General features: G+C 43.1%; 2 protein-coding genes across 17 annotated transcripts in view; both read left to right on the top strand.

The window, feature by feature from the left end:
• The first annotated feature begins 531 nt into the window (after nucleotides 1-531).
• pnpla8 (patatin-like phospholipase domain containing 8) lies at nucleotides 532-10,703 on the top strand. 3 transcript variants are annotated; one of them, XM_069156829.1, is made up of 11 exons: nucleotides 532-638; nucleotides 1,734-2,146; nucleotides 2,297-2,877; nucleotides 3,252-3,401; nucleotides 3,527-3,678; nucleotides 3,906-4,000; nucleotides 4,126-4,297; nucleotides 4,455-4,512; nucleotides 4,737-4,931; nucleotides 8,617-8,812; nucleotides 8,945-10,703. In XM_069156829.1, the coding sequence occupies exons 2-11, from the start codon at nucleotides 1,888-1,890 to the stop codon at nucleotides 9,217-9,219; spliced, it is 2,133 nt and encodes a 710-aa protein (XP_069012930.1). In that variant the 5' UTR covers nucleotides 532-638; nucleotides 1,734-1,887; the 3' UTR covers nucleotides 9,220-10,703. The 3 variants fall into 3 exon arrangements, with proteins under 3 accessions (XP_069012930.1, XP_069012928.1, XP_069012929.1); XM_069156827.1 differs by having other exon boundaries at nucleotides 1,734-2,877; XM_069156828.1 differs by lacking the exon at nucleotides 532-638 and adding an exon at nucleotides 1,384-1,466 and having other exon boundaries at nucleotides 1,734-2,877.
• Nucleotides 10,704-14,769: 4,066 nt separating this feature from the next.
• Nucleotides 14,770-17,479, top strand: part of nrcama (neuronal cell adhesion molecule a) — a 56,787-nt gene continuing 54,077 nt past the window's right edge. For 10 of the 14 annotated variants that reach the window (XM_069156818.1, XM_069156815.1, XM_069156817.1 and 7 more), the window contains exon 1: nucleotides 14,770-15,000. The gene's annotated coding sequence lies outside the window, so the exon portion shown is untranslated. The remainder of the gene's footprint in view (nucleotides 15,001-17,479) is intronic. The other 4 variants (XM_069156825.1, XM_069156821.1, XM_069156820.1 and 1 more) reach the window with 2 other exon arrangements.

Here is a 17,479-nt window from a genome sequence, read left to right as displayed (position 1 = left end):
GAGAGATCGAAATTTAAAAGAGCATTGCATTAGGTATTTGTCATGATATGTATAGAACTTCTATGGCTTTCATTACAACTGCACCTGACATCTCTACAGCATTGAAAAAAATTCCATTCGGCTGATTACCTGTTTCTGTTTGAAGCGTAAAAGGTCACCGAGAAGATTCAAAAATTGTCACTGGGATAATTGAACCGTAATATGTTTTATTCTGTGGTATTTCTTGTGTGTTTACTCAAAACCCGTGTACAAAAACAACTGGGTTAAACGTTGCTCTCCATGATGCTGAAAATAGTGAACTCACACCACCTGCAGAACACATTATCAAACATATCTCAACGTGAAGTAATTAAACTGTTTAGGATTATACACACTGCATTTAAAACTTTTTTAAAACTTTTTTTTAATATACATTATTTAAATTGAAGTTACGCGTTTGTGCCCAATAAAGATCTTCTCATCCCGAAGATCCGTTTTGCTGATATCTAGTGAGAAAGATGAAGTACTGCAGCGCCTACGTCACTTCCTGTCCTCTTCCTGTTTATTTTTTTTTTTTCTAACTAGCACCCGTACGTGCAGTCATTGCACCAGCCCTACACTGAATGAAACATTTCAACAACTCGGGTGTCTTTCGAAAGGTAAGAAGAGGACCATTTGTTTGTGTTTGTCAGCATGCGTAAAAGTCGATAACCTGCCTTCCTTTCGGCAGCAAAGCGAGCAGCGATGAATGCGGCTAAGCTGCGTGCTAATGTTTGGCCGGTGTTTTGTTTGTTTTTATTTCCTTTAAATAGGCGCGTTATCTAACACGGACAGCTTAGGTCGTTTTGAATTAGATTTAAATCTTGCTTACGTCATCCATTAAAAACGTGCACAGAAGACACAGAAAATAGACTTGAGAGGGAGTTATCTTTTTTTTAAAAAAATTTTTTAATGGTGGCATATCGTGTTCATACGACATGAACAGTTTCAAAGAGCCACCGCGTTTCGGAGCAGAGTCTTGCTCTCGATCACGTCCGCCAGCCACTTCTCCGTGAACCTGACCTTCCCGGGTGTGTGCACCAGCCTGTTCGACTCCACCACGAAACGGACTTCCACCGGCAGAGTTTGGGGTTTGATTTTCGAAATGTCCACGACGAAGTAGACGCTGGCCGTGCCCTGGATTGGCCTCGCGGGCGAAGGGGTGCTGAACCGAGCCCGGTAGTGGTGGAAGACCCGGTGCTCCTCGTCGTTGGAGTAGAGGAAGTCCAGACTGTAAAGCCAGCGGGACCGGATCCCCCACGTTTGAATGTACGCGTTAATCTGCCTTTCCCCCGCGGCCACCGTGAAGTCTTTGCGCGCGGCCCAGTGGACACTCTGCGTCTCGGCGTCGGGACGGTCGTCGTCGTCCTGCTGCTCCTTCGGGGGACGGCGTCTCTCCAGCAGGACTTTCACGAGCCGGACACACTCCGCCGGATAATTCAGATGGTGTGAGTTTTGCTCCATATTGCCCCCCTCAGATCGGCTCACAGGACATCCAGGGTCTTTCGGGAAGTCTGTTGTCAGCATCTGTTTTGTTGCTTGAGCTGTTGCCAGGGTTACCAGGATAGGGAGGAGGTCGGATGGAGCCCTCTGTTGGCCCACTTTTTACCTGCAAGGATGTAAAAAAAAAAAAAGAAAAAAAAAGTGTCTTGTTTTATGTTATTCGTGCTCTTGAGATCATTTCCATTCAATATTTTTTTTATTTTTTTTTTCAGGAAAGAGCGGAGCAAGCAGCAGCATTTCAACACTGTATCTCGTGGCACATGGCCCGCCAAAATGCTGCATTATTTTATGCAAATTTTAAAGCCACATCGCTTTGCTTGATACAGTTAGTTTCTTCGCTGCCGCTCCCAGTGAACCAGCAGACGCATGTCGCGGCTTAGGAGCACACTCAACAGTGTCACCAAGGCAGTGAGCAGCACAGACCTCATCTCCAAGATCTCCCGTCTCAAGCCTGGCAGCGCCACAGTTGACAGCACCCATGCAGAGAAAGCCCTGGTCAAAGCTGAGACCCTAACCTCTAACCACACAACTGCTGCCTCAACACCTGTGACCACAATGAAAGAAGAACAAGAAGAAGAGCAAGAAGAACAAGAAGGTGAGAGGAAGACAGCGGAGGAAGACGCAGGTAAGCAAATCACAGCAAAGCAGCAAGTTGAAGAGAAGCCTTTTGTTGCCACGAAGTCTAAATCTAGTTTAGCTTCAGTGGCAAATGTGTCTGCATCAAGCTCTTCCTCTGCTGTGGCAAAACAAACCATGCAGCTGTTCCACCCAGCAGCTCTGTCCACCAACATGGACGAGACCTCCAAAACGCTAGCCCACCACATCAATAGTTACTTCGGCACCAGCGCGCAGGGAGAGGATGGAGAGAAAGGGCCGCAGCAGCGCAGCGAAGGAGATGATGGTGTTTCTGAAGCTGTTCTTCGCCCCGTTCCTCGGACGGCTGGCGACCACATTCCTGTTTTGTCCCCGGTGTCGGAGGCAAAGAGTATTGAAGGAGCCACCGCCTCTCCTGTCCCTCCCTCTCAGTCAGAAAAGCTCAGTCCTGTGGTAGAGACTCCCTCCTCTGAAACCCCTGCAACTGAAAGTGCAGCTCAGTCCACCCCCGTGCCTACCACCTCCCCTAAAAAAGGCTTCACCCACTACCTAGCCTACCCTCGGCCCAGTGTTCAGGCGTTTGTTGGCAGCTACATTGCGCCTCTGGTCCCCAAATTTAGAAGTGATTCCAAAAAAATAGCAGCCGAAAATGACAAGGCTTCAGCAGTCGCTGTGGAGGAACCTGCCCAGGACAAGGCAGGGGAGAAGACGGAGAGTGAGGAGGAGAAAGCCAAGCAACAGCTGATAACTCAACGGGAAAAGGTGAGATGTTAATTAGAGCTGTAACAAACACTTTGTTTAATGTGAGAAAAAAACACGTGAACTGACATAAAACTGAAATGAAAAAAAAAAAAAGAAGAAGACGATTGTGTGTTCATTAAATTTGCTGAATAATTTTGGACTGCTGGTTTAAAAAGCTTGAACATTTTTGTCTACGTCTATTTAAAATGTTTTTTTTTTGGCAGTTTAAACTATATCTGAGTGAAATTATATACATCACACAACATATAGAAGTAACCTTTGGAATACAGTAACAGTTTAGAAATACTAATTTCCATGTAATTTTATAGAATATATGCGCTCATATTTGGACTGTCGTGTACGTTCGCCTGACGTCGCCGGTGTTTGTTGTGTAGATAACAGCCAGAGTGAGTGTGGACAACAGGACCAGGGTTCTGGTGAAAGGCCTGCAGAGGGTCACCGATGTCAAACTCCTCACGACTCGAGTGGAGGAGCTCAGCTTTCATCTGTTGGAGTTCCCCGAAACACGAGGTGTAGCCATCAAGGTTTGTCACCTTTTCTTTTTTCTTTTTTTTTTCCACATACCCTGCAGTTTGCTTTGAAGTCAGCCGGTGGGTTGTACCGTCTTTGAATGTTCTTGTAAGTGGGGAATTGTGTTTGTAACCTTCAGGAAAGTTTGCTTCCCTGCCTGCTACGACTGCGCCAGGCCAGAGACCTTCCCCTTCAGGCTGCTGTGAGAGAAGCTCTGTCCTTGGTTGGTTACACTGAACCAGTCAAAGGCAGAGGAATTAGGGTCCTGGCCATAGATGGAGGGGGGACAAGGTGCCATTTTTATATTACAAATTTAATCTGCAAAACACATCTCCACTGCTGAGCGATATAAAATGAAACTGCTGAACAGCAATAATGTGTCTAAAGAAAAGAGTGGCGCTGACACAAACTATAGTGCACAGTACTTTCTCCATTGTTTGACTTTGTGTTTAGTGCTCTAAATGTAAGACGCTGTATAATGTTTGGCTTGATCTGTAAAGTTTTTGACTTTGTTACAGGGGACTGCTGGCCCTGCAGACTCTCCACAAACTGCAGGAAATGACTGGGAAACAGGTCCATCAGCTCTTCGACTACATCTGTGGAGTCAGCACGGGTATGATAGTCGTTGTTTTACTTTCACTCGTTTTTGAGCTTGATCCTCATTGATCCCAGAGACTTAATGTCAGATGGGCTCAGTCTTGTGTCGGTTTTAATGTCAGTTGTCCCTTGCTCACTCAGGTGCCATCCTGGCCTTCATGCTGGGGATTTTTCAGATCCCCCTCGAAGAGTGCGAGGAGATGTACAGAAAGCTCGGCTCGGATGTGTTCAGTCAGAACGTCATCGTTGGAACTGTGAAGATGGGCTGGAGCCATGCTTTCTACGACAGCGAAATCTGGGAAAACATCCTCAAGTTAGTCTGAGAGACTCTTTTATTTTTTATTTTTTTTACAGTCATAGTATTCAATCACACCTCACTTCCATCCTCAGTTTCAAAGAGGCAGGAATGGAAATACTTTACTTTACTCTACTTTATTTGTTATCTGTTTTTGTTTGCTTGTTGTCTTCAGAGAGCGGATGGGTGAGGGCCGAATGATTGAGAGTGCCAGGGACCCTCACTGCCCTAAAGTAAGTCATGTGTCTGTTTAACTCTACTGTGTTATGATAGATGATTGACATAACTCTTTTGAGCATGTTCACATACAAAGTGACACACTTTCAGATCTTAACGTTTCAGGTGTGCTTTTTTTGCCCTTTGCCTTCTGTACAGCAAACCACTCGGGGAAAAAACATCCGTTTGATGAAATGCTTGAAAATATAGACCTGTTGTGTATTTCCTGTGTGTCCACTAGGTGTCAGCAGTGAGCACCATTGTGAACAGAGGTTTGCCGCTTAAGGCCTATGTGTTCAGGAACTACAGGCTCATGCCAGGAGTGAGATCCCACTACCTTGGAGACTGCAAACACAAGATGTGGCAGGCTATCAGGGCCTCGTCTGCCGCCCCGGGATACTTTCAGGAATTTGTTCTGGGAAAAGACCTTCATCAGGTACGGCACAGAAGTGAAGAGATAACTGGGAGGTTTAGGTCTGCTCAGATGACTTTATTGAATTTCAATATAGAAGCTTTGAGAAAGGAAAATAGGAAGTGACAATTAATATTAATTAATATGTAAGACCAAAAAAAAAAATCAGGATGTAGCAATTTATTCTATAGAAACTGGTTTCGCGTGACGTATTGGAGTGTTAGTATTATTATTTTTTCCCATAAATGTTTCTCTTAAAAATTAAGCTTGTATTGACTCGTGCCATTTTGTTAAACATTGAGGGATTTCAAAACTGTTGTCAATATTATAACAACATTCACATAATGCAGACTAAAGCCTGATTTGAAATCTTACCAATCAATATGCTTCTGCTACAGCGCCACATTTTCCACGAGATCCTTGCCGTGTGTGTGTGTGTGTGTGTGTGTGTGTGTGTGTGTGTGTGTGTGTGTGTGAGTGTGCGTGAGTGAGTGTGAGAGTGTGAGAGTGTGAGTGTGTGAGAGAGTGTGTGAGCAAACATCGAGGATTTGTGTGTAGATTTGTGTCACTCTTCCAAACCCACAACCTTGAGACGATCCCCCTGATTGGCTCATCCTCTCTTCTCGCTGTTAAAAGTCTGCACGATTGAGAGAAAGTCAATAGAATGAGATGTAGTGAGAAAGGGAGTCTTTAGACCTGGTCTGCGCCCCTAAACATCAAAGGCTTTATCCTTTTATGACTCGGAATGTCGTCATGAAAGAGAATATCCAATAAGAAGGCCTGTCTGTCCGACCGCCGTGCTACTACTGACTGAAAATCGAGTCTGATACTTAGCTGGACACTGTGGTGATCAAACGCATCTTAGTTTTTCTCCGTACGTTGAGTTTCACATCGCTCATTGTCACACAGTTTAAGAGTGTATTGGGTAATGGATGCCAGCACTTTTCTCTATTGAGTCACAGAGACACACAAGAATAGGAGGATAAATTATTATGTCAAAAGAAACGTTGATAGTGTTTAAGTTGGAGGTCACTGAATGAAAATCGGCTTTTCAGTGTTTTGTAATTCTGTGTTGAAACATCTGATAGATTACAACAAGCTAAGTAGCCTTCATGTCTTTTATACCACTTTTATGTGCCTTTTGGGGGATGTCCAATTCGAGTTTTATTAGCATGTTATTTCATGAAGTTTGGTTATTAGGCCAGATATCTTTAGATAGTCTTTATGGATGGCAATTATGCTCGAGGCTTCGCTTCATTTTTAATAACCTACTTAAGCTAAATTAGCCGTGTGCCTCATTCTGTCCCCTGCTACCTAATAACCCAAGAACCCTGGTAGACAGCCTTCTCTTATGTTTTGGTCAGTAACTGATCCTAATCTCTAATTCCACTTTGCATATTTACTGACCAAAGCCTTGATCCTTCTATGAAGTTAGAATTAAAACAAACGACCTTCTAGTTTTTTTTTTTTGCTTGAAAAGCTTTTTCTGACATTATTTTATCACAGGAACTAACTGAAACCTCTAGTCCTCAAAAGCTGTGTTTGCCATACATGTGTCAACCAGACAAGATGATATGATATGGGAAAAACTACAACAACAATCTTTTTTGCCTTTGCATGTATAATATTCTTTGGTTTGTTTTGTCCCCACTCACCTCTGCAGAAAGTTTCTGTTTCCCATGGACTCTGTGATGACAGCAGGGATGGAAATATGGAGATGGAAAGACTTGTGTGTGTGTGTGTGTGTGTGTGTGTGTGTGTGTGTGTGTGTGTGTGTGTGTGTGTCCTCTCTCCACATTCCTCTTGCAGCCGTATCGTGTTCCATCAACAGTTTGAGCTACCGTTGCCACCCACTGGTCTCACTTCTACTCTAGTTTTCGGCTCAAGCAGCGGTATTTCTCAGGAGAATTCTGTCATTTGAGGGAATCAAAAATACATATATACCCACACATGAACACTGCAGAGAAGAGTTACATTCACAGACTCAGGACAGAGGTCAAATTTATATATATTTCCCCCTCAGCTGCAGGTTGTCCTTGTGGAAAGCAAGTGTTATGATGTCACCCTTCAGTTCAATGCTGAATTAGATCAGTATTTTGTTGAGATTGGAGGCAAACTGAATGTCATTCAGAGAGGTGAGACCTTGAAGTGAGAGGTTGAGCTAAGAAAGATATGTGTAATCAATCTGATGTGAAGAATTGAGCAAATTCTGTTCAACTCATAGACTACATGCATAGTCTCCTGGTGTGCAATATCACTGGCTCCAAAACACCTCAGTCTCCAATAGACTCCCTTTTAATAAAGCGCCACCTCATGAAATGCAAAGCTGATACCTTTTTTTTCCACAAATCATCACGGCGTAATAAGCTAAATTAACTTCTGATCAGTGTTCTGAAAATAATTCCATAATTAGATAAAAGGCCCCAAAGACAGGTATGTTTCGTGGTGTGTCTCATTTGATTGGCATACCTGGGGTGCAGTCAGGTTACTGGTACAGATGAGCAGACATCGTGTCTTCGGTTTCTCAGGCAGATCCTTCTCGGCGCCACCCTCTCGTCCAAACATGATCAATTCTGGCTCCAAAAAAACCCTAAAATGGCGACGGGCAAAATGTCAGAACTCAAGGATTCAAAAGGCAGTTCACAATCAGCTAGGTGACGCCACTTGGTTCACTATAGTAATATGTTAAATCTTTGGATTAACGGCCTCATAACCACCCTAAAAATGTGATAAGGATGTAGTTGCCTCATAATAATTCCTTGGCAGAACAGATAACTAATTGAGAGCAACAGTCACCCATATTAACACATGAAATAAGCATCTTAGAACAAAATGTTAATTATTTTGATAAACTAGAATTGGTTAAGAAATAACTGTTATACAAAAGATGTTTGATTTAGATATCATATCTGGTACCTTTCTCATGTTTTCAGAGTTCTCCTCAGTACTCACACTTCTGCATTGGTTGCTTGGCTACTTTTTCTGCTGACCCACCACCTGTCGAGGTGTGGAAATAACCTTTACCCCTGCTCTGCTGTGCAAGATGGTGTGCCTCACTCTGCATCTCTTATCAATCCCAGCCAGAAGCACGTCAGTGCTTGGATGAGGTCCAGAACTTGACTTAAGGGGAAAGACAGAGGAAAAAAGCGCGAGCACTAAATCGGTCGAGGCAACCATTGAGCCCGACTGTCCTCTTTCTCTCATTGTCGGCATCATTTAGGTCAGCAACTCTTTCATGAACCTGGTAAGATTATTAGGTGAAAGGACGCCACATGCCGAATTAAAAAAGCGAATCATTAATTATAAGCTTCTGAATTAAATTTGTGACGATGAGAATACTGAAATGTATGATTTATCAGTCAAGCTGAATTCAGGGTCATGCAGCTGTCAGCCTCATTATATGGGTCATGTCTGCTAAAAACACAGCTTTTCCTGCTTGTTTACTTGTGAACAAACAAGGCTGTTTGCCAGTGGGGCGCACCGCCGGCCCACGAGCTTCTCTTCCTCTGGCCCAAAGCTGTGTAACTCTGGGACAGCCTGTCCACGTCACCTCATTTGTCCCCAAATAGCTGTCACAACAGATATATTTAAACCACAGCCACATGCAGTGGACACAAAGTCCCCTCTCTGTGCATGTCTCATGTCTAAAAATGTTGTAAATGTAATTGACTGAAGCGACGCCTGAAGGTGTCTTGTTTTTCTTTTTTAGGATGGAGGACTCCTCATCAACAACCCCACAGCTTTGGCCATCCACGAGTGTAAGTGTCTGTGGCCGAACACGCCTCTGCAGTGTGTGTTGTCTCTGGGCACCGGGCGGCACGAGACGGTGGGCAAAAACAGCACGACCTTCACCAGCCTCAAGACCAAACTCTCCCACGTCATCAGCAGTGCCACAGATACCGAGGGTAAGATGACCCCAAATGTAAGTGTTGGACATCCCACACACATTTAATAACTGTAGGTTAGAGGCGTGTGGTCAGAGGCAGTGTGACGCACCGTAGAACAGACACACTTTTAAGAGACAATCCTCCTTTCAGAGGTGCACACCATGCTGGACGCCTTGCTGCCCCCGGACACCTACTTCCGCTTCAACCCCTACATGAGCGAGGACATCCCGTTGAACGAGAGCCGCACGGACAAGCTGAACTTCCTCAAGAGTGAGGGGGAGCGCTATCTGGAGTGCAACGAGGCAAAGCTGAGGAAGGCGGCCAGCGTGCTGTGCCAGGAGAAGAGCACCATCCAGAGACTGGCCGAATGGGCCAAGCTGAAGGCCGACATGTACCAGGGCCTCCCCTTCGTCTCCAAGCTGTAGTTGTAAGTCCAGCAGCAGTGTGACCACTAAAGTTTTTAAGGTAAGAAAACACAGAGCATCAAAACAAAATAACAAAAATAATAACCTGATAGAGTAAGTGTTGCAAACTAGCCACATTTTGAAGCATCTAGCTTATGTTTATGTGGTTTGAATATCGTCTTACTTACAGTGAAAGATAATTATTCATCAATATTAAGACAATACTATTGATAATAGGGAGAAATAACATATTTGATGGGACAGGATGTCTGGGGTGGGCAATATGGACCTAAAATAATACCATAATATTTTCGGGTGTTTCTTCAATAAGAATATTTGTGACAGTATGACAAAATACTCAAAGATTGCATTAATCATTTCAAGAACATCTAATTGTGACACGTGTTATAGTTTTATGTCAAAAAAAAGAAGTGTGCCTTCAAATATTCAGTTAAAACTAACACATCACCTACCGATGGGTTATTCAAAATAAGAAAACTAAATCGTTTGTTTGGTTTATTTGCCTAAAATCACATGTGGAACACGCATTTAACTATACTGCACTGTTATGCTACGTGACAGTATAATGTATGCTTAACAAATCTGAATGTTGCCGTTATCACAACATAAATTTTTTTATTCCAATATTATCATGAACTATATGATATAGCACATTCCTACAGGATGTGTCCATGATGGAGACAGACTAATACAGAAGAATATAGAAGAACATAAAGAAGAATATTCTTAAAGAAGAATTGAAAAAGGAAAGGAAAAGCCTTTACTTAGGTAATCATAGACAGAAAATATAAGATTTCTAACCATCTGGGACGCACAAAGACTGGTTGTCCAATACTATACTAACTATGTGAAGAGTAAATGCCAACATGATATGAACTGTGGTGATTTTGTAAAGAAATGAGTAGTGTTTGTTTCCATTTTCAGAAACTTGAATACATTAAGTTGTAATTAATACATGGTTGCACAGTGAGAACATAAACATGACGGACTCTTTGTAACACTGTACACAAGAAAGACGAAAACCTCATGCACTTTGTAAGATAGAAGTCTTCGCTTCTGTTGGGAAAAATGTAAATAATATTTGAAGTAATTATGAATTCTTTAGAGTGCTCTTGCTAGAGTTTAATTTAAGAATATAACAAAAGAAATACACACGGCCACTCTAAAATCTGTTCCAATACTTCTATTTAAGTATTACACTGTGATTATTGTAATCTTTCTGGTACAAAGCATGTCTGTTCTACTTAGAGCAGTGACTTGTGGCCCCTTATTTGATATAAAGCTTTCACTTGTAAACTAAATCAAGCCTGAATTCCTCGGCCGTGGTAATTGTTGTTGTACACTTTACAAATTGAACACAGTACATTTGTGAGAATCCAAACTGCCCTGATTCCTCCCTTCTTCATTACATAGTGGCATGCAAAAAACAGATGATAAAATGTCATGAAATAATAAAATGTGGTTGTCAAAACCTTGATATAAAATGCTCTCTTTTGACCTCTTGCCTCTTTTAATTTAATAGAATTAGAAGTAAAGGCGATATAGGCAACAGGAATGTATGTCATATTAATTGCTTTTAGTTATTTATGTCTGCTTTTAGATCCTGCTGCTTCATCTCCAATTAACACAAACCGCACAATAGAAATGTCACTAAAGAATCCCAAGTGTCCTCCTGTGATGAAAAACGTAACCATTCTGCCAAAATTGGGTGAAATATATATTTTAGAGGTGGATACCTCAAAACCTGCGTACGTAAAACTGTAACTAGGAATTAATAAGAAGATGAGAGTCATTCCAGTGAACTGACTCCATAAAGACAAAAAAAAATTGCCATGATGAGCTGCGGGAGCTTTGTAAAATCCACTGTGGTAAGAACAACAAAACATATTTTCACCCTGAAAATGTTGCAATCTACGCCTCAGGCTCGCTGGCAGAGTGTCAGTCAAGCTGCCCTTTCATCATAATTTTCTGGCTTTGAATCAAATTTCTTCCCCCCCCCCAAAAAAAATGTAGCGACAAAAATGCCCGCTTTTAATTCGCGTTTTGATCCCCAAGTAGCTCTAATTCATTTTGCGTGATTTAAAACTTTGCCGCGCATATTTGAAGATCTGAAAGTTTTGAACACGGAGGCTTATTTTCATCTGGGAAAATCTGCCGTCCAACAAAATATTTTTTAGGCCTCCAGTCAGGCTGTTGGGAAGACTTGGTGTCTTTGACAATTGCAGTCAAGACGGACCGATAAGGTGAGCATGAGATTAACACTCTCTCGCGATGACTTTCCTGTTGGCGGTTTCCGCGAGCATAAAGGTCAAAGTGCCGAGGTAAAGAGAAGTCTGCCAGGCAGTGTTTACATGAAGGAGCACGATATATTTATATATAGTTCATACCACTGCACTATTAGTTTTGTGTGTTGGCAGGAGCTGTCTGTCTCTCCTCCTCCTCCTCCTCCTCCTCCTCTTCCTCCTCCTCCTCCTCAAGCAGAATTGGATTGTGTGGTCTTATGGTGTTCCCTAGCAACCGTTATAGTTCCCCTCTCATTTACAATCTTCTCAATGTATGTGCCCACGTTTGCCTAAAATTGTCCCTGATCGGGCAGAAATGTGTTACACAATCGGCCTGCTTTATTATGCTGCTGTAAGGGAAATTGTGCCGCACAGAAAAAGTATAATAATGCCATTTTCTTTTGCTCCTTTAGTTGGCTCATATTCATGAGCCTCACCTCTTGCCTTCTTCTTATAAAAGCAGCAGTGCAGCTGTGAGGAGATGTTAGCCTGGAGTTGTCCCACCTTGTTTTATTGAGCATCCGCTTTGTTTTTAAGTGGACGGCAGTATCACAACCTCGCTCAGTGGGCTGCAGCTACACATATAGACACGGTTACGTAACGAGAGCCACTGATAAACATGTGATCGGATTCTATGAGTGTACAGTAGCTCCGATCCTGCATCTGAGCCAACAAATAAGTCCCTGTGGGGTTAGAAGTGCGTGTGAAGCCCACACAGGAATAGGAAGAAGATTCATGCATCCCATCTGTCACAGCGGAAACAGTTTGAGGAAAGTCGCTTTTTCCAACACGTTTTCTTCCTGAAGAGCCCCGTCTTCTTCTTTACCTGGATCATCTCAGGATAAGCAGTGTCGGATGTTTGTCAGATGGAGCTCCCGGACCAAGTTAGGAAGGCTGTTGGGTAAACAATAACAGTAACAGAAGCACGTGCCTGGTGGATGTCAAAGAGACATTGTTTTACTATAATATATCCCGGCCTGTATAAACTAGTTTTAAAGTACACAGAGAAGCTCTGGAGCAGATCCAGAACATGTAAATTGATAACTGAAACATGGTGAGCACAAATGACTTTAGCACAAATCTAATTCCAGAGTAGTTCCATAATCAGTTTACAGGTTGTTTTTTTTCTCTTTCTTTTTGTATACTATATTACAGGCTTATAGAAGAGACACTGTTTCAGAAATAGTCACACTTTGACAGCAGTATGTCTGTAATGTCCCGCCGTGGAAAAGAAAACACATCTGTCCGTCACCACGCCTCCTCATTGGAACAGAAACGTCAGAACAGTTTACACGGTGGCGTGGCTCTCCGCAGATCTCTGCCAGTCGGTTAGCGCGGGGACACGCCTGCAACAGACAAACACACATCCTTATTTGCACTGCATGAGTGTCAAGACAGCACTGGCTGCGCCACGGCGTAAACTCAAGTCTCCTGGGTCAACATTAAGGTCTTTTTTTTTTTTTTTTTTTTTTAAAGATCAGCGTAGTCGGACCCACGGAGAACAATTGGTGCATTTAATTTAGTGAGCTGGTCCACAAATGAGTTTTGCGCACACGCCCAACATATTTGGACTTCATGTTTAGCAACGTTTTGGTTGCAGCCGTCCCCCCCAGGGCCCGTCCCCCCCAGGCCCGTCACCCCCAGGGCCAGGGCCCGTCACCACTATTAGAGGCACCTTACTCAATCCCCCTCGGCCTTGTAATGAGTGTTACTACATGCACATATCATGTAGAGAAATTACAAGTTAACTTTTCTTTTTTCTCCACACTTTGCTGATGACCTAAACATGCCTGGTGGGGAGCAGCAGTCGAAGCTAAGCTCACTGCTTTGATTATTTACGCTTCTGTTAAAAAAAAAAAAAAAAAAAAAAAAAAAAATGATGATGATGGAGAAAATAAAGTCATCACAGAGACAGAATAGAGTGAGGGAGAAATAATGTGGAGGTTGATGGCCGGCCGTGTTAATGACGAGTCTTAATGTGTGTGAGACGTGCTCGGTCTGTCCGTGACTGGGAGTTGAGAGGTGTTCGCGCACGGCTGACATGTGAGATAAGGGTCTGGCGTCTCCAAATGAGATGGATTGGCGGGGCCGGTAATTATAACGTGATGCGCAGTCCGGTGTTTTGACACCGGCACTTGCCTCGTTTTGTGTCCGCATACATACGCCACCTGTCCGGTGACGGTGACAGAGAAAACACCTGTGTGCGTCACAGCCGACGTTGGGAAACATCCAAGAAGCAGCAGCACATTTTGACAGGCAAGTTTTTGTTTTGTATCCGACGCAGTCCATGTTTCCTGTCTGACAATTTATTAGTTCCGGTGATTAAACTGCTACATTACAGCGTTTTATAAAACGATGTAAAACGCATCTAGAAATTACAACTTTAACAACGATTAACATAAAACAATCTCGGTAAATTTAGGAGGAAAATGATTAATTTTGAAAATAAATACACAAGAAAAATAGATTCAAACAACAAACAAAACTTGTTGATGGTTACCACAGACGTAGACTTATTATTATTATTGTTATTTTTTTTTTTAGAAATATAGGCCTGCTACTCGGAGAGCCTGTATTAAGATCCATAAATGATAACAGTAGACGTCTCTGCAGGGTTATTGTTTATTTCACGCATCTCTCTGCAGGTCCTTCTGCTGCCGCTCATTAAAAAGGGGTCGCTGCGGCTGCCATTTTTTTTCCTCCTTCTGCATCAGATTGAGAGCGACTGAAAGATCGTTGTAAATTAAAGACGTCTCACTCTGATATATTTTCTATTTACAATTAGTAATTGGCGTATTCTCAATGTCGCAAAGATTGAAACTACTTTTAGACAACGGGCCAGTCCATCCTTTCTCAGCAACTGTTACATCAGATAACTCTCTATGAAGTTAGTGTACAGACACTTAGACTAATATTAATCAATATTGAGCTACTTAAGAAAAAAAAGAAAGTTAAACTTTTTTTTTTCTTTTTTTTTTTTTTTATATCAGGCTATATGTTTGCATGCGCATAGAAATATAGGACATGGTCACGATGTAAGAGAAACTGGATGCAGCTGAAAACGCCGACAGCAAATGTTGACTTAAATCTAATTTTTGCTGAGTCTGTTTCAGCCGAAAAGGAGCTTTTAAAAAAAAAGAAAAAGGGGACGACACAATGTCAAGCGCTTTTCTTTCGCCGGTGAGTGCGTCGTCTTCTGTGAAGAATAGACGATCTTTGCGTCGCTGCTGGTTTTTGACAGCGGCAGGGGGGGGGGGGAGCTGGTGAGGAGGAGAGGAGAGCAGAGAGGAGCCGTGTGGACCACAGCTTGCTGTTGCAGCGGCTGAGGGGGGACGGACACACCAGCCGGGCACGGTACCTCAAACACACACACATATACACGCGCACACACGCGCACACGCGCACACACACACACCTCATCGTTTTCAGCAGCATCAACACACACACACACTCAGAGACGGAGGAGGCAGCAGCAGCAGCAGCCGGGTTGCAGCAAACGGTGAGTTTAAACATTCATGTTTTTTTTTTTTCTAAAGATGAGGATTAAATATTCTCCCGGCAGTATCATCATCATCTGTCTCTTGAGAATAATGGTGCGGCGAACGTGTCAGATCGGAGCCTTTTCTATTTGCCACAGCGTCCCAGTGATGATGCTTTTCTAGGATGAACAGGTACAGATAATATAGCAATATGGAGGCGCCTGAAGCCAGACTGTCGTTTTTTTTTAATTTATTAATTTATTTTTTTATAATGTGGATTCTGCTGAGCATCAAAGACGGACCATTGCAGTCTTGTGCACTCTCCGCACTGCATCTCGAGGAGCAACCTTCAAAGCAACCGGAGGGCGGGAGAGCAACGTCTCGTCGTATTGAATGGATTTGTGCGGCGGTGCATCAAGGGTTTGTTTCCGCCGGCCGGCGCAGACAGGGCCCGCAGCGCCCGGCGGATCATTTGACGTCTGCTCGGTGATGCTGCCAGCTGTAACAGCTCGGCTCCTCCGGGTGTCATTTCAAGTGTTTGGATTTGAAGGAAGGGGAGCACCGCTTTCAGGGCCTCGTTTTCATGTGGAGAAAAGAGACAGTGTTTCGCGAGGCTGCTGCTCTGCACCGATCATTGATTCTAACGCGCATAAAAAAAAAAAAAATTACAGGCTTTCACAGGACAATTATTTGTGATATTTATATGACTTTCCCCTCCTCTAAATGAAATGTCATCTAATTCTAATCGGCTGTTTTTTTTTTTTTTTTTCCACAAAGAGACGTGTCTGAGTTTAAAGACACGATGGGAAAGACAAGCTTTTTCAGATTCGGTCACTAAAATTGACTTTGTGAGTTGAATTCATCGTTTGTCACGGGAAAACCCCGTTTTTTTTTTTTTTTATGGGAACCGTCAGCCCAATTATTAGCATTTGCCGTTAAAGATGAGAGCCGTAACGATTCATTTAACCGATGGAGTCAATAAGTCAGACGACGGTAAATCGTCAACAGGCAATTTCAGTCACTTATCAAGCAAAAATGGCCAAACGGCTTCTGCTTTTAGCTTCTTATACGTGAGTGACGTGGACGTTTTCAAACATTTGTAAATTGTGAACGCAACCACCGGGTTATAGTGACGGTCTCGGTTGCAGGTCAAGTGTGAGCTGTGACAGGATTTTTTTTTTTATACTATTCAGCTGTAGGTGTGCTGTCATATTGATTGTTGCGACATCGTGTTTTTAAAGGTCTGTATTCGTGAGTTGGAGCAGCGGACACGTGTAAGTCTGCAGGGTTGGCTTGCGTTGCTCACCGAGAGAGAAATCGATAAGTCGTTTCATGCCGTGTTGATATTTGCAGTCAGCATCTGTTGTTGTTGTTGTTGTAACACTCTTGTGTGACACAATATGACGGCGCGCTCTTGTCCGACCCCCCCCGGTCATCCTCATCCAGTCCGGCTGCGACCCCTGAGCCGCTTCGCTTTCACTTCTACGTCGAACAAACTCTGCAGGCTTCTTGTTGCAGTCAATGGCAATGCAAATATCAGCCCGCTAACCTACATTTTGAAAGTTGCAGTCAGCATTTCAAGTTTGTATTCCTTTATTCAGGGGGAGGGGGACCGTAAGGAGCGCTGAAACTTCAAAGAAAGCACGTCTGACTCGAGCTGTCTCGCACGCTTTCATTTCTTTTAAAATAGAAAAAGGTAACCCAAATAGATAGAAGCTCTCTGCAGTTAATGGATCTTCTGTCAGAAGAAAAAAAAAAAAGAAAATAGATTTTACGTGGTTGTAGCTCAGGCGTCTATCAGAGTCTTCTCTCTTACTGGAAAGGCAAAATTTACAGAGCACTTTTTTTTTTTTTTTTAATTATTTGCTTTGTAACAGTAAAACTCCACACACACACACAAAAAAGGCCTTTTGATGAAATTTTTTTTGACAAGTCTCAAGGAAAAGCGTAGGGTATAAAAATTTCAATGAAATAATGGCTGAAGTCCATTAAGACACTTAAATAGAACAAGAGGACTGTTATTATAGTAACGCCTGTGTTTTTCTTACAGTGACAAGTCCAAATTTCTGCTGTTAAAAAAGTATTATATTCAAACATAATATGTCTGTCTGGCTTGTTTAAAGTGTTCATTTGACCAAGTACTCATTTATTTTTGATTTGGCTATAATTTAGTAGAGTAATTTTCTCCTGCATTTCATATTTGAAAAGAAATCAGAAATCAGATTGTAGCCCTGTGGCATGACAGGTGTTGTGTGCTGGCGTTGCGGGCGTCGTGACCACTGTCGGCCCGTGCCCCCCCCCCTCCCCGCCACCACCCCGTGAGACGCGAGACGACGTGACTTCAGTCTCCAGTGACAACTCCCCAGACTTGTCAGTGCAGAGGCAACACTGAGCCATTACTCACGGCAAATGCGGTGTCACCGTCGCTCTCCCATTCATCCACGGCCCATTAGCCGAGAAGTCAGGTGACGGAGCTCACGGTCGGTTTAGGTGCATTCT

Source organism: Embiotoca jacksoni, unplaced genomic scaffold, assembly GCF_022577435.1.
Source record: "Embiotoca jacksoni isolate LCO1_2020_lvr unplaced genomic scaffold, fEmbJac1.0.p SCAF_21, whole genome shotgun sequence".
NCBI classification, from domain to species: domain Eukaryota; kingdom Metazoa; phylum Chordata; class Actinopteri; family Embiotocidae; genus Embiotoca; species Embiotoca jacksoni.
The sequence above is the reverse complement of the archived record's forward strand: the minus strand, read 5'-3'. Positions and strand labels throughout refer to the sequence as shown.